Source organism: Tachyglossus aculeatus, chromosome 18 (genome assembly GCF_015852505.1).
Source record: "Tachyglossus aculeatus isolate mTacAcu1 chromosome 18, mTacAcu1.pri, whole genome shotgun sequence".
NCBI lineage: Eukaryota > Metazoa > Chordata > Mammalia > Monotremata > Tachyglossidae > Tachyglossus > Tachyglossus aculeatus.
In genome coordinates this window covers 12,460,222-12,485,636 of record NC_052083.1, presented here as the reverse complement: position 1 = coordinate 12,485,636, position 25,415 = coordinate 12,460,222, and the positions used below count along the sequence as shown (strand labels likewise).

General features: G+C 43.4%; 1 protein-coding gene across 3 annotated transcripts in view; it reads left to right on the top strand.

The window, feature by feature from the left end:
• The window catches only part of TPK1 (thiamin pyrophosphokinase 1), a 348,586-nt gene that overhangs the window by 215,584 nt on the left and 107,587 nt on the right, over positions 1–25,415 (top strand). For all 3 annotated transcript variants that reach the window (XM_038760339.1, XM_038760340.1, XM_038760338.1), the window contains one exon: positions 5,117–5,263. In XM_038760339.1, coding sequence (XP_038616267.1) covers positions 5,117–5,263 — 147 coding nt within the window. The remainder of the gene's footprint in view (positions 1–5,116; positions 5,264–25,415) is intronic.

The window sequence follows — 25,415 nt, the reverse complement described above, 5'->3', positions numbered from 1 at the left end:
CATACATCCTTTCTTTTTCTTGGATGTGTTCTGCTTTGCACAATCCATTACTATTAATAAAAAGAATGACTTTTGTGGCATTTAAGTGTGTATTATGTGCCCTGTCCTGTACTAAGCACTGGGGCAGATATAAGCTAGTCAGGTTGGACACAGTCCATGTCCCACATTGGGTTTACAGTTTTAATCTCCATTTTACAAATGAGGTCACTGTGGCCAGAGAAGTTAAGTGACATGCCTAAGGACACACAGCAGATAAGTGGGAAAGGTGGGATTAGAACCCAGGTCCTTCTGACTTCCACTAGGCCATGATTTTTCTCTACAAAGAACATATGTTACCTCTTTGGTGGAAAGCACTGGGGCAGCATTCCAAGACTTAATACACAATTGAGAGTGAGGCAGGGAAAGGGACTGCTGACAGTTCATACGATGGATTGAAACTGAGCCAAGCTAATTGTAAGAAGAAAAATAAGTATTTTGGCATTTAATTGCTTACTCTGTGCCAGGCTGGGCTGGATACAGACAAGTTGGACACAGTCCCTGTCGCACATAAGGCTCAAAATCTCAATCCCCATTTTACAGATGAGGTAACCGAAGCACAGAGAAGTGAAGTGACGTATCCAAGATCACACAGCAGGCAAGTGGCAGAGCTGTGATTAGAACCTAGGCCCTTCTGATTCTCAGGCCAGTGCTCTATCCACTAGGCCAAGTTAGTTCTGTTGATGAAGTTAGTAGTAGTAATATCCATTAAGTCCCTGCTGTTTGCAAAACATTGTACTAAGAGCTGTTTGGGGGAATGCAGAATTAAGAATTAAGCAAGGTCCCTGGCCCTCAAAGTTTATTGATCTAAGGGTCTGGGGAGGAGGGTTGGTGATGGATTTCTAAGAAGGTTGAGGCGATAAAAACATAAAGACAACATAAGATAAGAACAAAGCTAAATAGAATGAGAGTGGCAAATAGGGTTTCAAGCTCCAGGTGGCTAAACTGAGCAGTCAAAAAAGTCAAGGCTTTGGCTCCAGCCATGGCCTTCCCAACATTCCGAAGATTGGGAAGTCCTTCTTGCCATTGTGTCCTCCCCCTTCCCAGGCTGGAGCAAGGGTTGATAGCCAGACTTGATGGCATAGAGATTAGGGGATTTCTCTCCTAATAATAATAATAATAATAACGAGGGCATTTATTAAGTGCTTACTATGTGCAAAGCACTGTCCTAAGTGCAGGGGAGGTTACAAGGTGATCAGGTTGTCCCTCAGGGGGCTCACAGTCTTAATCCCCATTTTACAGATGAGGTAACTGAGGCCCAGAGAAGTTAAGTGACTTGCCCAAAGTCACACAGCTGACAATTGGCAGAGCTGGGATTTGAACCCATGACCTCTGACTCCAAAGGGGTTTGTTGGCCAAAGGGATCAGTAGGGCCTGCATGTGCTTAAAGTCAGGGTGAGAAGCAGGGTGGTCTAGCAGATTAGAGCACAGGCCTGGGATTCGGAAGGATCTGGAGTCTAATCCCTGCTCTGCCACTTGCCTGGTGTGTGACCTTGGACAGGTCACTTCACTTCTCTGTGCCTCGGTTCCTTCTTCTGTAAAATGGGGATCAAGACTGTGAGCCCCAGGTGGGGCAGGGACTCTGTCTAATCTGATTAGCTTCTATCTACCCCCGTGTTTAGTACAGTGCCTGGCACATAGTGCATAACAATACCATAAAACAAAGAAAAAAAGACAGGCATGTTAGGAGGGGAGAAGGGGGAGAGCCACAGACTGAAGTCCCCTATTTGGTGGTGGAGTAGTTGCCCTTAGAGGCTCCTATGATTGCAAGATGTTTGGCTGTGCTTAATTTGTGCTGCTTTTTTTGTGTGTCTTAATTCATTCCCCCCATGTGTTGGGGTATCTGTGGGCTGTGGGGCGAAGTCACAGTGGCGAGCCATCTAGCCCTTGATGGCCCAGGGACTGTTCCCTACCTCCACTTTTTGCGGCAGTCTTTTGTTCTGGCTTTCCTAGAAAGACCCTGTAAACTCTTCCTTGACTTGCTAAATTGACACCCACCCTTGCTATGAAAAGCGCATTGAGTGAAATTCCAATTTATTCTTTTCCACTTGGAATCACTTAACTATGGGGATGAAAGTCTTGCCTTATCAGAAGCATGTCTGTGGAGATGACTTTGTTGCCCTTGGGCCCGAATTGATCAGAGTGTATTCAAGTGCAAAGCACTTCCCACCTTTCCTAGGACCACTTGGCTGCAGTTCAAATTCAGAGTAAGGCTAAGGAAGTAATCAGAGCCAGTAAGAGCCCAAAAATATTGGCAAGACCATGGCCTAGTGGAAAGGCCATGGGCCTGGGATTCAGAGCATCTGGGCTTTAATTCATTCATTCATTCAATCAATCGTATTTATTGAGAGCTTACCGTGTGCAGAACACTGTATGAAGCGCTTGTGAAGTACAAGTTTAATCCCGAATCTGCCACTAGCCTTCTATGTATCCTTGGGCAAGTAATGATGGCGTTTGTTAAGCACTTACTATGTGCAAACTTGTACTTCCCAAGCGCTTAGTACAGTGCTCTGCACACAGTAAGCACTCAATAAATATGATTGATTGATTGCAAAGCACTGTTCCAAGTGCTGGGGAGAATGCAAGGTGATCAGGTTGTCCCACGTAGGGCTCACAGTCTTCATCCCCATTGCACAGATGAGGTAACTGAGGCACAGAGAAATTAAGTGACTATAACACAAGTCAAAGGCTAGTCAGTACCACTGGAGGCTCAAAAACAAAGAATGGTGCCAAATGCCCTCAAGATTCGGACAAAATCGAATATATTTAAGACAAGCAGAGTGTTCATCCTTCTTTATGTAGGATCTGGCTTTGATATGGATGACACCTTCGTCTTCTTGTGTCACAGAATTCAATAGCTGGTGTTGTCCCACCAACTAACTATTAATCACCAAGGGAAGCTGGGTGCTGAAAATAAAAATACATTCATTGGAGGCCTGTCTGGTTCAATCCAGCTCCATTTCTCTTTCTTCCCCTCCTCTCTTCCCACCCACCCCCAAGCTCCTCCTACCTGTAAGGCAGGGAGGAAAATCCTCAGTTGACTTGTTTTCTGAAGCAATCAGTTTTTCTTGCCAGTGTGGAAACATTGAGGAAAGGAAGTAGTCCTGAGAACTTAAGGACACTGTAGTGCCTGGGGAAATTGATATACCCGCTAAGCAAGGGGATTAACCCCATTAAACCAGATTTTAGCCCCTGTTTCAGTGGTTCTAATCAGAGTTGGTACCTGTAAAACGTGCATATGTCTTCTCAGGATTATGCATAAACTAAGGGCTGTAAAAACACACAAATGCTTGGAGCAGAAGTATTTATAGTGTACAACCCTCTCTTTTAAAGGGAGTGATTTTGATGTTCTTTTGGGTACCTGCAGAATTGCTTTTGATAATTTTGTGCAAGCCAAGCTCATGTTTCTAAGAAATGGTAATGATTATGAAGAAAAATCCAGGTATTCTGGACCACCCCAAAAAGTTTGAACGAATATGTTTTGCTCTGCACTTCCTCACATCGTCCCAAGTTTGCTATGCTGTTTCTCTGCGGGTGGTATTGCCCTGCCACAAAGTAATGTGGCATGACGGGTGGCCTTCTCACTTGGGAACCCCCTTGGGACAACCTGATCACCTTGTAACCTCCCCAGTGCTTAGAACAGTGCTTTGCACATAGTAAGCGCTTAATAAATGCCATTATTATTATTATTATTATTTTTCCAAAGCTGATTGGTTTTAAAAAAAAGTTAATCTCATCACTGGTAGCCACCATTGCCCCTGCCACCCTGGAAGAGGCCAGAAATTTGGGTTGTTATAGGGGCTTGGTAATAATAATAATAATAGAAATAATTATGGTATATGTTAGGTGCTTACTATGTGCCAAGCACTGTTCTAAGCCTTGGGGTTAGATACAAGGTTGTCCCACATGGGGCTCACAGTCTTAATCTCCATTTTACAGTTGAGATAACTGAGGCACAGAAAGTTAATTAGCTTGCCCAAGGTCACACAGCAAACAAGCCGTGGAGTCGGGATTAGAACCTCTGTCCTCTGACTCCCAAGCCTGTGCTCTTTCCACTAAGCCACGCTGCTAGCTGACCTTGGTTTTCAACCTCATTTATGACATTATTAATCATTGGATTGTATTTATTGAGTGCTTACTGTGCACAGAGCACTGTGCTAAGAGCTTAGGAGAGTATAACGTAAGAGTTGCTAGACATGTTCCCAACAGTATAGCTTTAAATTGTGCATATGTCTATAGGCCAAATCCAACAGGAGAACACCAGTTAAATGCAGAAGCAATAAATGCACGAGGCCCAAAAAGCAACATGGCCTACTAGATAGACCATGGGGCTGGAAATCAGAAGGACCTGGCTTCTAATCCCGGCTCCATCACTTCTATTCTATTTATTTTATTTTGTTAGTATGTTTGGTTTTGTTCTCTGTCTCCCCCTTTTAGACTGTGAGCCCACTGTTGGGTAGGGACTGTCTCTATATGTTGCCAACTTGTACTTCCCAAGAGCTTAGTACAGTGCTCTGCACACAGTAAGCGCTCAATAAATATGATTGATTCTCTGCTGTGTGATCTTGGGCAAGTCACTTAACTCTCTGTGCCTCAGTTACCTGTAAAATGGGGATTAAGACTGTGAGCCCCAGGGGGATAGAGAGACTGTGTCTAACCTGATTAGCTTGTATCTACCCCAGATCTTAGCTTAGTGCCTGGCAGATAGTAAGCACTTAATATCATAGAATAAAATTTTAAAATGCAGAGAAATATTGACTCCCTTAGAGGAAGGAAGCCAATCTTTAAATTTTATAACAACTGCTACTTCAACTGTCCAGAGAAAGTCTCTGTTAGTAATATCTTTTCACTTCCATTACAAATGTTCGGATGTCGATAGTCTTGTATGCACTTTAAATGGCATTGTTTAATCATTATCAAGGAAGCTCCTTCTGGGCAGGGAATATGTCTACTAACTGTATTACATTGTACTCGCCCAAGAGCTTAGTGCACTGCTCTGCACAAAGCAAGTGCTCAGTAAATACAGGTGATTGATCAAGTCATTGATTTTAATTGGATCTTTTTTCTTCTCTTCGCTTAGGTTGATATGATTGTGACATTGGGCGGACTCGGAGGACGTTTCGACCAGATTATGGCTTCCGTGGAGACCCTCTTTCATGCGGCCAGCCTCACCTCATTGCCTGTTGTCGTGATCCAAGAAGACTCCCTCATCTACCTGCTTCAGCCAGTAAGTTACAGATAGCAATGGAATCGGTCGGGTGTTGGGGAAATCTTGGGGGAAACAATGTGACTTTATACTGTTGTGTTGTACTCTCCCATGCGCTTAATACAGTGCCCTGCACACCATAAGCACTCAGTAAATATGATTCATTGAATATAGCTGACCTCTTGCCTATTAGAGCCAGAATTTTACAACAAAGTCCCCAAAACTTCAAAGTTTAAAATGTTAAGTGGAGAAGGCTATTGTCTGTAAAAGCTTGCTTTTGATGTTTAGAAAAGAAAAATATAGTTTCTGCTCATTAAATTTCCAATGAGCTTAATTTAGCATCTTTGAATTTTAGGTAGATATGTATGATAGATGCTGATAGACAATGGCAAGCTCAACAAATACTTTGGACAGAATTCTCACACTAATTCTCATTACTAATGCTTCTATTTGGAAACTAGATTTGATTTGATGAAGAACTTACACAGAATATTTTGTTTTTGCAATTCCAGTTTTCCTCTTACACATTCCTTGGTTTCGTAAGTAGTATCTTGCTTCCGTTGAGGAGATTTAATTTGAAACCGAAGCCAAGCATCAAGTAGTTTTCTATGAAATGCTTATTTGTTTCAGTTTGGGTATAGTTTTGTTGCTGTCTGGGTGTCTTCCAACTAACAAGCTAAACTTTTCTTTTGTCTTTATTGCAATTCTCTGCTAGGCACTTTTGATTCTATCCTTGGGCCCCATTTTATCTTGAGAAACCCAGAGTTTATAGTAATTGGAAAGTTCCAATGCTCAAAAAAATCCTGTATCGCAGAATTATTCATTGGAGGGGTAAGAAGAACAGAAAAACTGTCAAGGTGGGGATATTGGAGTTTTCCCTCTTGGCGTGACTAGTGTTAACATAAAGTCAGATCATATTCCACTCGTAGGGCCATTGGCAAATCATCATGGACATCCTGGTCCAAAGCAAATTCACTTGGGACATTGGAGAACATTTCACTTAGATCAGCAAAATCCAGTTTCCCGCTGAAAGTAGCCACTTGTATTGAATTCATTCAACTATTTGTCAAATTAAGAAAATGCCAGAAGCTATGAAAGTCATCAGATCTCCATTACACAGTATAAGCTGAGTTTCTGTGCTAATTAAATGTCCACCAAGCCTTGGATTTGGTGGCACCTTGTTTATTATGAAGTGCAGAGCTATTTGGAGGAACTTAATGCCTTTTAAAAAAATGTATTCCTTTTGTATTTATGCTTCTTCCTTTAGCTCATTATTTGTAAAAAGAAAAACATTAGCGGTCGTTCTCCTAAGATGTTATCTTTCTTCCTTTTTAGAAGATTTGTATTCCAACTTCAAACCATGCCTACTATTCTGAAATGCAAACTTGTTGCTAGACTGTTATACTGTACTTTATTGCCATACCAATCAGAGGCTGTTTCAGGATCCAAGAAAAATTACTACAGTTCCATCTATTAGCAGTGTTACCACTCAGATCCACAGTGTCCATTCAATTGATGATCTGGATATAGGAAGCAATAGTAATGTTTTCATTTATATTCAGTTTTTAATCATCTTGTCTCACTTTGGAAAGGGTTTGGAATGTGTGGGTATATATAGATAGACATTTATATAGAGATATGTGCTTTCTCTCTCTCTCTCTTAGTTAATCGTATTTATTGAGTACTTACTGTGTGCAGAGCACTGTACTAAGCACTTGGGAAGTACATATATATATATACATCATAAGGGAAGGAAACTGTCAGCCTTAATCTAATGGCTTCCATGACAAGGGACTTTACTGTGACATAACTGTGGTGTAAAAACTGGCTTTTCTGGGCACTGAGACCCAAAGGAATCCCTTAGAAACCATGGTCCCTATCCGTCCTCAGCATGAAGAGTGAATTCATTCATTCATTCATTCAATCGTATTTATTGAGCGGTTACTGTGTGCAGAGCACTGTACTAAGCGCTTGGGAAGTACAAGTTGGCAACATGTAGAGACGGTCCCTACCCAACAGCAGGAAAGGAGAAGAGGGAGACCGTAGGCAACTTGCTTAACTTCTCTGTGCCTCAGTTTCCTCATCTGTATAGTGGGGATTCAAATTAGCTTTTCTCCCTCCTACTTTGACCATGAGCTCCATTTGGGACAGGGACTGTGTCTAACCTGATTAACTTGTATCTATCCCGGTGTTTAGTGCAGTTCATGACACATAGCGAGTGCTTAATATCATAATGATACAGAGCATACAGAAATGCATTTAGATCCTTCACTTTGGATGGAAATGCCGTTGTAAAGTTGGAAATTGAGTAAAGTTCACTTATGGGTGAGTGTAGGATTGGAAAGGCTTTTGGGACCCGGTTCTGGCCTGACAGTGAGAACTACTCTAAAATAAATTCCAAAATTTGGTGCCGGAAAGGAGAGGAAAAGAGGGCTCCTGGGGAATAGATTTGGAGATGCGTGTCGTGGGGTGTACGAGTGTGAGTGGGTGCCATGTGGAAACTGTGAAACGATTGGAGGGGAAGAGGGATGGAAAGTTTAAAAAAGGGATGGAGCAGAAGAGGCCCGGTGAGGGTGGTGGAGTGGCTAGGGAGGGTGGCTGTGTCCATTTTTACCACTGATGAAGCACCGTTCTGTAAAGGGTAAGGGGATGTGAGGCCATCGAGGAAGATGATGGTATAAAACCAAAATGGATGTAAGGCTGGAATGGTTTGAGGTGCTATTCATCATAATTCAAAACATCGTAAATCGAGGAGTACTGGTAAGAATATGTGAAAGGAAAACAGAGTAAAGAAAAGGCACTAGAGGAAAGGGAGGAAATTCCTCTTTCAAAATATTCACTTTAATTTCATGAACTTTCCAAAGCAACTGGCAAATCAAATATCAGTAACCAGTCAAAGATCAAATTCCCTTTAAAATATCTTAGCAAATGAAAGGGAGATAAGAGAGAGGATGAACTCTGGGGAGCCACTGTCTGCATCTGAAATGTTTAGGAATGAAATTGAACTATGTGAAGAAAACAATCCTGGCCGTAATGATTCCATCGCTCCCAGATTGTGGATTCGTCCTTCGGGACTTGGACCTGAACGGAGTTGCTTCTCATTCCCATCTGAGAAGTTGGGTTCAGGACGAAAACATGCCAAGCCTGGAGCGCAATTGACCCACGTTAGGTGCCCCCTGCATTGGATGATGGTTTCTCTGTTCCACCTGAGTTCTTGGCAGCTTGTGACTGACCTCTGACTTGGCTGGTTTTTACCATAGGAATTTCCCCATCCCTCCGTCCGTCCATCGGTCTGTCCGTCCTTCGGTCCGTCCGACCATCTGTCCGTCCATGTGCCCCAGTGTCCGTCTGTCCGTCGGCCTGTCCCAATGTCTGTCTGTCCATCCATCCACCTGTCTGTCAGTCTGTCCGTTGGGGACGAGCAAAGGGATGCTATGTGATCTTGGGCAAATCACCGTACTTCTGTGTGCCTCAGTTACCTCATCTGTAAAATGGGGATGGAGAATGTGGGACGGGAACTATGTCCAAATTGATTTGCTTGTATCTACCCTTAGCGCTTAGGACAGTATCTAGCACATAGTAAGCACTTAACAAATACCATCATTACTATTATAAACTTACAGATACGTACACAATAATCATAATAACAATGATAATAATAATAATCACAACAACACTTCAAGTGACCTCACCTCGCCCCCTCCTACCTCACCTCCCTTCTCTCCTTCTCCAGCCCAGCCCTAACACTCCACTCCTCTGCCACCGCTCACCTCCTCTCTGGGCCTCGTTCTCGCCTGTCCCGCCATCGACCCCCAGCCCACGTCCTCCCCCTGGCCTGGAATGCCCTCCCTCCTCATATCCGCCAAACTAGCTCTCTTCCTCCCTTCAAAATCCTACTGAGAGCTCACCTCCTCCAGAAGGCCTTCCCACACTGAGCCCCCCCTTTTCCTCTGCTCTCCCCCTTCCAACTCGCTCCATTTGCTCTACCCCCTGCCCCACAGCACTTGTGTATATATGTACAGATCTGTAATTCTATGTATTTATATTAATACCTGTTATACTCGTTCTGATGTAAATATATATCTCTAATTCTATCTATTTATATTAATGCTATTGATGCCTGTTTACTTGTTTTGATGTCTGTCTCCCCCTTCTAGACTGTGAGCCTAATGTGGGCAGGGATTGCCTCTATTAGTTGCTGAATTGTACTTTCCAGGTGCTTAGTACAGTGCTCTGTGCACAGTAAGCACTCAATAAATACGATAGAATGAATGAAAACAGTGTGTGTATCTGAGAGGGCCCCAGAGAAGAATGGAAAATCACTGAGGAAACTTGCTTAGAGGAATATTTGTGTATAAAGTTCTTTAGCAGAAGAGTTTCGGGTTTTTTTTTATTTTTCTGAGAGAAGATGCAATTCTGCCAGTGGGTTCGTGCTAGGTTCTAAAATGTGGACTCTAGGGAGCAAGTCTAAGTAGGATTAAGCAAATGTACTGAAAGACTAGTTTCAGTTGTTAGATTTGGTCCCATACTATTGGAAAAGAACACTGCTGGTCCGTCTACAAAGTGGTTTTTAAAGATTGGAAAAAATGGGAAGATAAGGATAATGAAATGGTTAAGGGGTTAATTTGGTGTCTGCTTCAATCGCCCCACAAGGATTAGTATTGAAGGCTGCTATTCAGTTATTCTCAAGCAGTTGCCGATGCAAATGGCAGCAATTGCTTTTGGGGTCCCTAAAGGACATAGCTAGAGCAGCAATTCCCCTTCTTTTCTTTCTCTATATAATTCACATTTCAGGAGATGGAAACAAATGTAGCTATTTTCGGTTTTCTTTGTTCATCAGGCCCAGGCTCTAAATCTTGGTTTTGTTTTTTCAACCATCTTGTGGAGAGGAGTAGGCCCAGTTCTACCCCTGGCCTGCTATATGACCAAGGTCTCTGGGCCTCAGTTTTTTTAACCTGTAAAATGGAGATAATTCCTGCCCCTTCCTACATCACAGAATCTATAGAGAATAAAACGAGATAATGAATGTGAACTAGTTGCTGTGGACAGACAAAAGTGCTACCCAAAATTAGTGAATTTTTGTTACTGTTATAAGACCAGGAGAAGATCCCACTGCAAAGATTTGTGTAAGAGGAGCCCACACTGCTCTTGCCTCCAATTATTGTCGCTAGTTTCCATGGCCTGAGCCTTATTTCTTTCAAGGTACCCATTTTGCTGTACAGTACATTTTCCTATTAATGAGACCTACTTGAGATTCAGTGGGATTCCTGTCACGAAAGAAACCTGAAGCACATATCATTGTCAGGCGGTGCTTGAAACTAACTCATCCCCTGCAGCGGTACCTTTATCTCACGGTCGGGCGAGGAGTGCACGTATTGGCCTAAAAATTGTCTTGTGTGTATTCTGTTCTCCTCATATAGGCCTGATTGTCAGGAGGGCTGTGTGTCCTGGACAGGGGAAATCGATGGAAAATGCTTGTTTGTTTTTACATCTGAATGAACATAATTTTCTAGGCCCAAAGCTAGAAATTCTTGAGAGTTAGCCAAACAAAAATATCTATCAACATTATCTATCCGCGGAATAATCCAATGTCTCTTTCTTAAAATGTGTGATTCTGTTGGTCTTGAAGCCCGGCGTTGCTTTGTCCTTTGAGGTATTTGTGATTAAGCTGGGGAATATGGGACAAAGCGAATATCTTAAAATTGGTTCCAAAGAAATGGGCACTGTTGGGAAGCAGCGAATAGGTACCGGTGTTCTTGGGCTCTATTATTCTGCTCAGGCTCCCGGGGAGAAACTCTTTCTTTTAAGGCCCTTTTGTGCAGAGACCAGAGAATTGCCAACAGTCCTTCCACAGGGTCAAGGGCAGAGTTAGTAAGTCAGTCAATAGTATTGATTGAGTGCTGTACTAAGCGCTTGGGAGACTACAGTATAACAATGTAACAGTCCCATTCCCTAGAGAAGCAGCGTGGCTCAGAGAAGCAGCAGGGCTCAGTGGAAAGAGCACCGGCTTTGGAGTCAGAGATCATGGGTTCAAATCTCGGCTCTGCCTGTTGTCAGCTGTGTGACTTTGGGCAAGTCACTTAACTTCTCTGTGCCTCAGTTACCTCATCTGTAAAATGGGGATTAAGACTGTGAGCCCCCCGTGGGACAACCTGATCACCTTGTAACCTGCCCAGTGCTTAGAACAGTGCTTTGCACATAGTAAGCACTTAATAAATGCCATCATTATTTTTATTATTACTACCCACAGCAAGCTTAGAGTCTAGAAGTGGGGGACGGACATTAATATAAATAAGTAAAGTACAGATATGTACATAACTACTGTGAGGCTGGGATGGGCGATGAATAAAGGGAGCAAGTTAGGGAAGCAGCATGGGCCTGAGAGTCTTCTAAAGACCCTGGGTTCTAATCCCAGCTCCACCACCTGTCTGCTGTGCGACCTTGGGCAAGTCACATAACTTCTCTGAACAGTACACTGCACATATTAAGCGTTCTGGCCTGGAATTCCCTCCTTCAAATCCTACAGACATTTACTCTCCTCACCTTCAAAGCCTTATTGAAGGCTCATCTCCTCAAAGAGACATTTCTTGACAAAGCCCTCTTTTCCTTTTCTTCAGCTCTCTTCTGCATCACCCTGACCCTTTATTCATCCTCCCTCCCAGCCCTACAGCACTTATTTACATATCCATAATTTATTTATATTCATCATGTCTGTCTCCCTTTCTAGATTGTAAGCTCATTGTGGGCAGGGAATGTGTCCACCAACTGTTAAATCGCACTCCCCGAATCGCTTAGTACAGTGCTCAGTTCACCCTAAGCCCTCAATAAATACAACTGATTTCCACAATGAGCCAAAGGCTAATTTTCCCAATGGACAAAGTGGCCAGAGTGTATCTCATAATCCAGAGCGTGGAGATTCATCAGGATGACCAGAAAAGAAACTTCCTCCGGAAAAGGATTGTGTGCTTTTTTTTTAGCACAGACCTGAAACCCTCCTACATCCCCCTTTTTTTTTTTTTTTTTACCCACCTCCCTGTGTCCCATTTTAGTAATCTTGCCTTTGGATTTAGAGAGGAGCTCACCCTGGGGAATTTCAAGCACAGATGAATTTGGAGAAAAATGGGAGATTTTTCAGTGAGAGGTAATACATTCATTCAATCGTATTGAGCACTTACTGTGTGCAGAGCACTGTACTGAGTGCTTGGAAAGTACAGTTCAGCAACAGATAGACACAATCCGTATCCAACAACGGGCTCACAAACTTATTTTCATTTTTCTGTTATGGCGTGTTTCCCTTCTATAGCACAAAATGACATCATGCATCTGGGAGAGAAGAGCATCAGGTAACATGTGTTCTGAAGCAGCTTGCAGTGTGACATTTTAAGTGCAATTTAAAAATAGATTTCTTAATATCTCCTTTGAACAGTGATCGTCTTTTTACTGCTGAGAAACCCTTCTTAATAAGGAGTAATCACCTTTTATGAGGAGGAGATTTTATTTCATAGTCCAGACATTTTATGCTTGAGATTTTTCCTAATGTCAGTTACCATTAGGTTAACCGTTGGCTGGAGAACATGAGGCCCTTAGAGTCGTGTTTATCATGCTGTCCATGCACGGTAGGGATGACTTAAGGTTTCATGTACATACTTTCTCATTTTCTGCTATTGTGCTTCTCAGGAGTGCAGAAACATTAGCTTCTGTACACTGAGCATAAATTATCTTTTATCTGTGCGTTTTATGGCAGTTTGTAATACAAGGTAATAGGATTTATGACCAAGAAATGAGAAGATGTCCAAGCGTTAATGAGGCATGCCTTTTACATTACACCGAATCAAGTGCACTGTTCCCCACGCCCGGTTCTGGTGTTGTGGTGTAGGTGCCTGGAATTGCTACTTATACTTGAAAGTAGATGTTACTGCTGCAGTGTTCTAGTTCTCTGACTTCCTTTGGAAGCGCATTCAAATATTTTAGTGATTTTTTTCCACACAGTTTTACTTATATATTTTTTTAATAACGAATACGAAAGAAACGCGTGGGTAGACCTCACTAAAGTAAGCAAAATCCCAACGTGAAGTTCTTGGTGGGAGTGGAATTTGGAATGTGACCTCGGGCAGCAAAGGCCCTGAATTTTATTCGAACACCAGCTTTCAGTCTGGGGCAGTCAAAGAGCGCTGTGGGGAATTACAAGGAGAATATATCTTCCCTGATCTGAAGTTGTTTTCAGCCTCATACACCCAAGGACGTGTATTAGCCAGTTTTAGCTGGGCAGAAATATTGACTTGGGTTAGGTAACGTGATGTGGAGTTGTTTTAATGGGGCCAGGTGGGGTTTGACTGGGTGGCTTTATGGAAGGGGTGAGTATTGAGCAGAGATTGGCAGGAGGGGGACAGCCAAGGTTTGGTTGGAAAAAAGGGAGGATGTTTCATGTGCAGAGATTGACAAAGTAGCTTTGACTTGCATTAATAGCCCAAGAAGGGTGCGGTGGGAGATAAGGGTAGAAAGGAAGGAGAAAATCAGTGGTATTTTTTGAGAGCCTACTGTGTGCAGAGAACAATGGTAAGTGCTTGAGAGTGTCTGTACAGTAGGATCAGTAGACACGGTCCCCACCAAAAGGGAGCTTTACAATCTAATGGATAAACTTGGCACTGTGATCAGTGGCTTTTATTTCTCCCTGGAGGGACTTGGGATCTACTATAGCCTTAGCCCTTCTCTCCTGGGGAGCCCATCCCCTCCGTGGCTTCACCTGCCACCTCTATGCAGAGGACTCCCAAAGCTAACTTACTATCTTGCATTTCTTCTCGCCTCCTGGACATCTCGACTTCTGTATCCCACTGGCACTTATAACTCAACATCACTAAAACTAAACTTCTTAACTTCCCTTCTAAACACAATCCTGCTCCTTCCTTTTCCTTCACAGTTGTCAACACCACCATCTTCTCTGTCCCAGAAACTCTATCAATCCTATTTATTGAATAGTTACTGTGTGCAGAGCACTGTACTAAGCACTTGGGAAAGTCCAATATAACAGAGTTGGTAGACATGTTTCCTGCCCACAGCAAGTTTACGGTCTGTCCATCTTGTTGTCCTCTTTGACTTCTCTTTCAACTTTCCACATTCAGCCCATCACTAAATCTTGCTGATGTTTGTTTCTTTTTTCCTTTTTTTATGGTCTGTCTTAATCCATGCCAAGCACTGTAATAAGCGCTGGAGTAGATATAACCAGTTTGAACACAGTCCCTGTCCCACTTGGGGCTCACAGTCTTAATCCCCATTTTTACAGAGAGGTAACTGAAGCCCAGATAAGCGAAGTGACTTGCCCAAGGTCACAGCAGCCTAGTGGATAAAGCACAAGCCTGGGAGTCAGAAGGTCATGCAGCCTAATCTACCACTCGTCTTCTGTGTGACCTTGGGCAAGTCACTTATCTGGGCTTCAGTTATCTCTATAAAAATGAGAATTAAGACTGTGAGCCTGATGCGAAACAGAGACTGTGTCCAACCCGATTTGCTAGTATTCTCCAGCCGCAGTGCTTAGTACGGTGCCTGGCACATAGTAACAAATACCAGAATTATTATTAAGTGGCAGAGCAGAATTAAAACCCAGGTCCTTCTGACTTCCCACTCACAACCAAGGCTTTAGGCCAAGCTCCTGCCCTCTCCTTACTAGACTTGCATCCACCTTCTCACCATTGTCCCTGATGCTACCATATGCCCCCTTTAATAAAAAACACACTCTGCTGTCCAGATCATACTTCATTTCTCCATTTCTTAGAATCCTCCAATGCCTACTCATTTCTGTCAAAGTCAGACACTTCTATTAGCTCCCAGGGTCTCCAAAGCCTCTCTCCTTTCATATTTGCTCTCTTTACCAGTTTCTTCTTGGCTCTCACTCTCCATTCCTCCCAACTCCTCTTTTACACTCTGCCTTGCTCTCAACTTTCCTGACTCCCACCCTTTGCTCACCCTTGCCTTAAAACCCTCCCCTTCAAATCAGCCTTCCTGTCTTCCAATCCCTCCTGAAATTTCGCCTCCTCCAGGAGGCATTTGCCATCAGCTAATTTCACTGCCCCTCACCCTGTTACCATAGCAATTGTTGTCAGCACATACAGAAACATCGATTTGTACACACCGGTTTATTCTCATTTTTTTCATTTATTCATTTGTACATGCCCTCGGTATTAACATTTGTATCTATCTTGTGCCTCCTGTTCCCACTGCATGTATTTTTTATGTCCGCCGGTCTCCCTCATTAGATTGAAAATTCCTCAAGAGCAGGGACTGTGACCTTTACTTCTGTTGAACTCTCCCAAGTCCTTAGTCCAATACTCTGCATTCGGAAGGCTCAGTAAATACCACCGAGTGAAGCATGCCCCTGTCACCTCTAAAGCCCCCCTAAAAATTCTAATCCAAGAGTGATTTCCTGACTAATTTCCAACCTTTCAGGCCATGCCACCCCAATAGCCACCTTGGTACTTAGATATACATTGCTATTTATTTGTGATCTGTAAACCTAATCCTTTAGTTGCTTTGTTTATTGTTTCTCTGCTTTTACTCTTTTATTGTGTGTGTTAGGTGGTTTCTGTCTGTGACTCTCCCTCATCCCCTGCATTCCCTATTAGTGTGCGATTGTAGGCTTCTTGAGCATGGAGTCTATAGTACTGTACTTTTATAAGAGCTCAGTACAGTGCTAGTTGATTTCCTACTGCAGTGGCCAGTGAATACCGTCAATCAGTACTCAAGAGCAGGGATCTAACGTGTATTCCCAAGGATCTAGTTCATTGCCTCCCTTGTTAATCTCAGTAGGGAACTAATAAGGTCAACCAATGGTCTCCTCCTTGCCAAATCCAGCGGCCTCTACTCCATCCTAATCTTCCTCGATTTCTCAGTTGCCTTCAATATTGTGGACTACCCGTTCTTCTGGAAACATTACTTAACTTTAACTTTACTGATGCTGTCCTCTCCCAATCTCCTCCTGCCTCCCACTCCCTAACTGATGGTGTCCCTCAGGGCTCAGTTCTGGGTCCCTTTGTATTCTCCTTTACGCCCTCTCCCTTGGAGAGCTCATTCCTTCCAATGGTTTCAACTACCATCTCTTCACAGATGATTCCCAAATCCACATCTCCAGCCCTAATCTATCTCCTCCTCTGCAGTCTCACATTTCCTCCTGCCTTTAGAACATTTCTTCTTGGATGTCCCCCAGCACTCAAAATGAATATGTCCAAAATGGAACTCCTCATCATCCCAAACCCTGTTCTCCCTTTGACTTTCCCATCACTGCAGACAGTACCATCATCCTCCCTGTCTCAGGAGCCCATTATCTCGACTCATCTCTCTCATTCAACCCACATATTCAATCTGTCAACAAATCCAATTGGTTCAACCTTCACAACATCACTAAACTCTGCCCTTTCCATCCAAACTGCTATCAGGTTGATGGAAGCACTTATCATATTCCCCCAATGACTTCTTCAGCCTCCTTGCTGACCTCCTTGCCTCCTGTGTCTTCCAATTCCAGGCCATACTTTACTGCCTAGATAATTTTTCTTAAAAAAGTTCATCACGTTTCCCCAATCCTCTAGAACCTCTAGTGGTTGCCCATCCCACTCGACATCAAACATAAACTACTTAATTCCTTAACATTGGATTTAACAGATTTAATCACCTCGCCCCCTCCTGTATTATGTCCCTGATTTGCTACTGCAGCCCAGCACACTGGCTTTGCTGCTCTAACACCAACCTACTCATTGTACCCCAACCGCATCTACTTTCCCATCAACCTCTTCCCCACATACTGCCTCTGGCCTGGCACTCCCTTCCTCTTCATAATCTACAGACCATCACTCTCCCTTCTTCAAAAGCCTTATTAAAATCACATCTCCTCCAAGAGAACTTTCCCGACTAAGCCCTCATTTCTCCTACTCCCTTTCCCTTCTCTTTCACCCTTACACTTGGATTTGTACCTTTATTCACCCCACCCTAAACTTATATGTCCATTTCCATAGTTCATTTTAATCTCTGTCTCCCTCTCTAGACTGTGAGCTCTTTGTGGGCAGGGAACATTTCTACCAACTCTGTTATAACGTACTTCCCCAAGCGCTCAGTACAGTGCACTGCACACAGTAAGCGCTCAATAATACCATTGATTGATGGTGACGTCGATGAGAATAATGACAAAGTGTGAGTCCTGAGTAGCTGAGCCTGAAGAAGAAAATAAATTGGAAGTGCAAAAGAAAAGCCAGCTTTAAGAAGTTCAGACCTACTAGTTTCATCTTGGGCCTTTCAGAGATCTCTTTCAGGACTGGAGCACTGAATCCTTCGTACTTAAGATTATGAGCCCCATGTGGGACAGGGACTGTGTCCAACCTAAATGACTCGTACCTACCCTAGCGCTTAGAACAGCGTTCGACACATAGTGAACGCTCAACAAGTACCGTAAAACAATGTCAATAATGAATGCTGTCAATAGGTGAGTTAAATGACTTGGACCAGGCTTCCTGGAGTCCCTTTCTTTAATAAAAACCCTCATACTGCTCCACCTCCATCACTCAGCATCAGTTCTGAGACCCCTTGAGCCAAGCATTCGGATTACTCCTTCTGACAACGGAGTCCCAAGGGAAAGAAGGGGGAGACAACCGGATCGTGTGGCATGCATGGACCTGGAACTTGAGAAAGCCCTATGCTAAGAGAAGTTTGGGAAGAGCATGGCTCATCAGCAAAAGTCTCAGGTGCTTCCTCAGGGATTCTTGGCAGAGACACATGAAATATCAAATCCAATCTCAGAGGAAACTATTACAAAAAAAATATTTGAACACTGTCCTTTCATTCCCAGGCATGTGAGACAGAGAATCAGTTTCAGTGACTCACTGTAATCCATAAAACAGATCTGTGTGTAGGTAAAACAATAGGAAAAAACTAAATCAGTATCTGTCTGAGCTCTCCTGGCATCATAATTACCGAATCAAAGTCCAGGTCCACGGATGAAATTATGGAGGCCCGCTGTCCCCCTCAAATGCCTCGCTATTCTTCCAGGAGCACTGGTGGCCAGGGCACAAACATGTTCTGTCATGTAGCCTCAGCTCAATTGAGGGTTCATTTGGGCATCTTTGATTGAAAACAAAAGGTTCCCAGCGTGACATCGATGAACTGTGCGGTGATTTGAAAGTCCCCAGCAGGGAAATTGAATGAGCCTTTGGGCCAAAGATCGGCAGAGATGAGAGTTTCTGTGTGGGCAGCATCGACCAACGAGGCTAGATTACACTGCAGCCAATGAAGGAGAAGGAAAGACTCAAAATGAGGAATTACCGCGATTCACTCCCGAATCAGGTAGCATAGAAATACACCAATTGCTCCTAGAGATCGACCGGGGTTTCCACAAGCTGAGTAATAATGGTGATGAAAGTGGAAGACTGTGTAAATTAATCTCCTGCAGGGTCACAGATTCAAATGGATGCATTTGTTTCTTGGAATATTTACCCTTTCACTACAAATAGAAATGTTTGGTTAGACCTGGCGAAAGATGCCCTTAGTAGTAGTGGTTAAATTTGGTTGACAAGCAACAGTAGACCTCTGGGATAAAGGGTGAGATCTGAGGTGTTCCTTGAGATTCCCCTGTGGCATTTCATTACTGCTTCCCAGCAAGAAATAGGGTTGTCCTAGTGGATAGAGCGTGGGCCTGGGAATTAGATTCTAATCCTGGCTCTGGCACTTTTCTGCTGTGTGACCTTGGACAAGTCACCTTGCCCCCTCCTACCTCACAGTACTCTCCTGCTATAACCCAGCCCACACACTTCACTCCTCTAACCTTCTCACTGTACCTCATTCCCATCTGTCTCTCCGCCGACCCCTCGCCCACGTCCTGTCTCCGACCTAGAATGCCCTCCCTCCTCAAATCTGCCAATTACTCTCCCCTCCTTCAAAGCCTCACTGAAGGCCCATCTCCTGCAAGAAGCCTTTCTTGACTAAGCCTTCCTTTCCTCTTCTTCCCCTCCCATCTGCATTGCCCTTACATGCTCCCTTTATTCATCCCCACTCCCAGCCCCACAGCAGTTATGTACACATCTGTAATTTATTTCTTTATATTAATGTGTGTCTCCCCCTCTAGTCTACAAGCTCAATGTTGGCAGGGAATGTGTCTGTTTACTCTTATGTTGCACTCTCCCAAGTGCTTAGTACAGTGCTCTGCACACATGATTGATTGATATGAATTAACTTCTCTGTGCCTATTACCTTATCTGTAAAATGGGGATTAAGACAGGTGAGCTGCATAATGGACATGGACTAGGTCCAACCTGATTTAATAATAATAATAATAATTGTATTAAGTGCTTATTATGTGTCAGGCATAAGCACTGGGGTGGGTACAAGCAAATTGGGTTGGACACAGTCCTTGTCCCACGTGGAGCTCACAGTCTTAATCCCCATTTTACAGATGAGGTAACTGAGGCACAGAGAAGGGAAGTGGCGGAGCCGGGATTAGTATCCATGTCCTTCTGACTCCCAGCCCCTGCTCAAGCTACTAAGCCACGCTGCGTCCCCAACCCTTAATACAGTGCCTGGCACATAGTAAGCACTTAACAGATACCCTTTAAAAAAATACAGGAAGGAAACCCAACCTTGGGTTGGAATCGTCTTTGTTCCCTCAAATGGCTGGCTAGAGAGACACATTGCTTCACCTACACATATTCTCTACATTCTAAATGGATTGGTATTGAGCCAAAAATCTTTGACTGTCCTGAGAAATTTAAAAATTTAGTGACATCCAAAGCTTATTCTATGTGGTCCGGCTGGCCTCTTCCAAATAGCAGGGTCCTTGCATGATCCTTTCCCATCAATGACTGAGTAAAGCTGGGCTGTGTATTAAGCCTGGGTTCTTCAACCTCTTCTACACAGTCTTGCTTGAGGATGCAGCAAGGGATCTAGAAACTAGTGTCCGATTGCAATTATGAGCGTCTGGCTTTCAACATAGGCTGAAAAGCATCACGCACAATTCTCTAACCACTAATACAGGAACTCCTATAGACTTACTGTGCTCTAGAAGCATCCCTTAACAGGGAGTTATACAGATGGTGATGATGACCTATTGGAATCAGTGAAGTACTGCAGACTGGCAATTTATCTGAAAGAAGTTATGTACCAGCCTAGCAAACCTCACCCACAGCCCGGGGAACAGTAAGGTTGAAAATGTAAACTCTGTAGAGACCGACAAAGCTAAGCTGAGGCCCTTAAAAGTGACAATAACTCAATCAGAGTGCACATATGCGAGATTTCTCTTGCTGTTTTTCATATTGCGCCTAGACCGTAATGTTCAGAATTGCAAAGTAACTTGGGCTGCGCAAGCATTTGCCTATAGGTAAATCACCGGATGCCACTCTAAATCAAGACTGTTCCCTTGGTCGGCGGGAGGAATTATCCTGTAAGAACCTTGAGAGATCCAAACTGAATCTACAAAAGCCATAAAATATGCCATCCCAGAAAGAAAGCATTTCTACTCGGTAATATACTAGTTTCAGCATTTTCATTACGGACCCATAATGTACAATGAAAGTGATTTTGAAAGGAGTTTTCAAGTTTCTTCGACATAATCATGCTGTTTATGTGTGCAAGCAGAATGAGTAGGGGAAATACAAGGTTTGAATACCATTGTGCGTCACTAGGAAGCCATGGAACTCTTTTTGTCATTCTCAGAAAAAGAAGCAGCGTAGCCTAGTGGATAAAGCTTGGGCCCGGGAGTTAGAAGGACCTGAATTCTAATCCTTGCTCTGCCACTTGTCTGTTCTGTGACCCTGGGCAAGTCTCTTCATTTCTTGGTGCCTCAGTTGTCTCATCTGTAAAATGGGGATTAAGACTGTGAGCTCCATGTGGGACAGAGACTATGTCCAACCTGATTATTCTGTATCAACCCCAGCACTTAGGAGAGTGCCTGGCACATATTAAGCACTTAACAGATTACCATAAAAAGAAAAAGAAAAGGAAAAAAAAATCAAATGTTGGCCGGAAATTGTTTGAACATAGATCTGTTTCTTGGCGACAGGAATCAAAGGTTGAGCTGGGTAATTCCGAATGGCAACTTCTTTCTCACGAGCAGTTTGAAGTGACTTGTCAATTTGGGGTCATAATCCAACATTTCTTTTCCCTCCTGCTCCCAGCTCTTTAACTTTGTAGGGGTATGCAGTATGGAAACATAAATTTTTTTCTCCCATAGTGATCTGTGATAAGGATGTAATTTTACTTGTCGGGTGCTAGTTCACTTTACTGTCCACAAATGATTACATTTCTATATGTCAGTCTCGAGATTGTATGCTATACAATCTGATTTTCAGTTGATCTGCCTCAAGTCCTGAGTAGCCAGAAAACTTTGGTGATTTTATTTTCAACATCCAGTCTCGCTCCCGCTACCTGATTTCATAGCTCAGAAGTGGAGTCCATAGTCAGAGGGAACTTGGAGAGGAATGTAAAGACTCTAGACCAGGATTGGGAGTTTAGGGCATTTCAGGGGCCCCTTCCAGAAACGTTCTCTAGATTCTGGGCACATTTCCACCAAAGGGCACCTGTGAAGCCTGTCCCTCACACCACATGTCCAGGGTAACGCATGTAATGCCACGTGCCTCTCCTTGGCCTGAATTTATGAGGGCACCATGACTCTGTTTCATCTCTCCCACTGCTGACCATCTGCTCACTCTGCTTAAAACTGCCTTAACCTTCACATCTGGCAGACCACTGCTCTCCCCATCTTCAAAGAAAGAGAACAGGCCTGGGAGTGACCCTGGGCAAGTCATATCTCGGTGCTTCAGTTTCCTCATTTGTAAAATGGGGGTTAGGTACATGTACTCCCTCATGAGCCCCATGCGAGACAGTGACTTTGTCCAACCTAATTATCTTATAGAATAATAATAATAATAATAATAGCATTTATTAAGCGCTTACTATGTGCAAAGCACTGATCTAAGAGCTGGGGAGGTTACAAGGTGATCAGGTTGTCCCTCGGGGGGCTCATAGTCTTAATCCCCATTTTACAGATGAGGGAACTGAGGCCCAGAGAAGTGAAGTGACTTGCCCAAAGTCACACAGCTGACAATTGGCGGAGCCGGGGTTTGAACCCATGACCTCTGACTCCAAAGCCCGGGCTCTTTCCGCTAAGCCACGCTGCTTGTGGGGTATATCTACCCCAGCACTTAACATTTGGTTTATAGTAAGTGCTAAACTAGTACTACTATCATTATTGTTATTATTGTTATTGTTAAAGGCCTTCTCCTCCAGGAGGCCTTCCCCAATTGTTTGCTAATGTCCTCACTTTATATACGCACTCAACTTCTCCAGTCTTATCTCACCAATTTTTTTACTACAACTCAGCATACTCACTTTGCTCTTCTGTTGCCAACCTGCTCACTCTAACAGCATACTCCCCTCTTCCATTTCACCACCTACTCCTTTCCCAAATCCTCCATCTGGCCTGGAACTCCCACCCATTTCATATACAGCAGACCATCATCCTCCCCTTCGAAGTTTTATTAAAATCACATCTCCAAGAGGCCTTCCCCGAGTTTGCCCTCATTTCCTGTACTCCATCTCCCTTCTGTGTTGCCCTTGCACTTGGATTTGCACCCTTTAAGCCGATATTCACCCCTCCCTCAGCCCCACGGCACCTATGTCCCCTATCCATAATTCATTTTAATATCCGTCTCCCCCTCTAGCCTGTAAACTCCTTGTGAGCAGTCCAAGCACTTAGTTCTGTGCTCTGCATGTAGAAAGAGCTCAATAGATAAGTGACTTAATGGCAAGAGCGCGGATTTGGGAGTCAAAGATCATGGGTTCTAATCCCAGCTCTGCCACTTGGCAGCTGTGTGACTTTGGGCAAGTCACTTCACTGGGCCTCAGTTACCTCAACTGTAAAATGGGGATTAAGACTGTGAGCCCCACGGGGGACAAACTGATTACCTTGTCTCTATCCCAGTGCTTAGAACAGTGCTTGGCACGTAGTAAGCGCTTAACAAGTGCCATTATCATTATTATTATTATTATCAATTGATCTCTATCAAAATAGTGCACTGTTGCCCCCATTGACGATTGGAAAGCAGACTGCCCCTAGGGCATCTTTTAAGTCCATGGGCTGAACTGAAATTTACATTGAAGCCTTTGACTTTTCCAAGCCGAAGTTAATATTCATTATGGTATTCATTAAGCACTTACTATGTGCCAAGCACTGAACTGAGTGCTGGGGTAGATACAAGATAATCAGGTTTGGATCTAGTCTGTCCCACAAGGAGGATACAGTCTGAGAAACGAGAACAAATATTGAGTCTCCATTTTGTAGATGAGGCAAATGAAGCACAGGGAAGTTAAATGATGTGCTCAAGGGCACATTTGAGCCTACGAAATGTGGCACTGTGCTTTCTTGCACTTTTATGTGTTGACTTGAGTATGGTTGTGGCAAAACTGGAGAGGGCAATGAATTCCAGTGATAATCAGTAACTGAGCTATATTTTGGCGTAATCTTAAAGCCAATTTTCCTACAGTGGTTTTAAGGATATAGTCCCCAAAGGCGGGGGAGGTGACCCTGAGCGTTTAGTTTTTGTAAGTTCCAGCACACAGCAATGCAAGTACACTGTTTGAAATGTCTGGGGCTGAAAACAGAATTGTTCTCAGTTGTCCAAAAACCTGACTAAAAGATAAGGGAGCTGCCAGTTGCTGTGATTTCAGAGAGATTGGGTATCGGGGAGCAATCTTCAAAGAACCGAAAGCCAAGCCAGAGCTCTGAATAAACTCAGAGAAGCATGACCGTACCTTATCGAATGGCAATTTGGCTTTGTTGAGAATCCTCATCCTTTCCATAAGTGAGGGGCTTTGAATACCTTAAATGGCTGTCAGGAGCCTAAAAATAACAGCTTCATGGTTTCCCCCAAAAATTAGAAGTGCAGAAAAGTATAAGAGAAACAGCACATAAAATAAGCTGCCCTGGCGTATCTGGTAGCATAGTGTGGTAGATTGCAAAGCAGTCAGGAGAAAGCAAATTTGCATGAATGGATCTTTCTAAATTAGGTGGGTCTGACTAACCTTTAAATAGTGGGTGGACTGCTATTATTATTCCTGCCTGTTTATTTTCTTAAATGTTAAACTAACTTTCAAGTGTGCTTAATCTTGTTCAAAAGTAATCATTTTCAGTATAAAGGCTAGAGAAAAAAATCTTGGGTTTTGGGGCTGTCGTCAGTGATATTTATAAAGTGATTTCAGTGGGCTAAGCACTATAGTAAATGCTGGGAAGGATGCATGGATATTAATTCAAACTTGGGCCCTGATCCAAAGGGGATTTGCAAGCTAATGAAAGGGTGGAAGGGAGGGGAGGGGAGGGGAAAGAGGGGTGGGGGAGCAGGGAAAGAGGCTAGACCCACAAGAATAGGTCAACAATTAAAATGATTCAGGACAGGGCGAAAAGATAATATAGAATGATTGAGCACTTTAAAAGCAATCTGGAGCAAGGTTTACTGAACAGGCTTTAGGCAGCTAGCTCTTTGTTCCAGGAGAACCATCTTGGGTGAAAACTGACAAAGCTAATTTGTTTGACCTTCAGTTTTATCATTTCCAAATCACAGAACACTAACCCGACACTAAACCGGCAAAGGAACCGCGTTTGCGAGTTCTACTTGGGAAAATATCCGTGATGCAAGGGAAATGGGCTATGATTTTTATCCCAGACCCTCCAGCTACCGAAACCTTGTTAATCCTTGCTTTATTCATTTCAAGTAGGGAGGGCGGCACATTTGATGGAGAAGTGGATGTGACCACCCAAGCTCTTTTTGCTTTGAAATTGAAGATGCTGCCAAGTACATATAGGACCCCAAATACAACAGGATAGCCACAGAAAGCCACAAAATGAGACTCTTCTCTTATGGCCAAGGCCCTCCTGGCCATATCTCACCAGCAACCCCTTGCCCATGTTCTCCCGCTGGCCTGAAACTTCCTCCCACTCCATATATTCCCTCTCTTCCCCACAGCACCTGTATATATTCTCTTCCTCCCTCTCTTCCCCACAGCACCTGTATATATGTATATATGCTTGTACATATTTATTACTCTATTCATTTTACTTGTACATATCTATTCTATTTATTTTATTTTGTTAGTATGTTTGGTTTTGTTCTCTGTCTCCCCCTTTTAGACTGTGAGCCCACGGTTGGGTAGG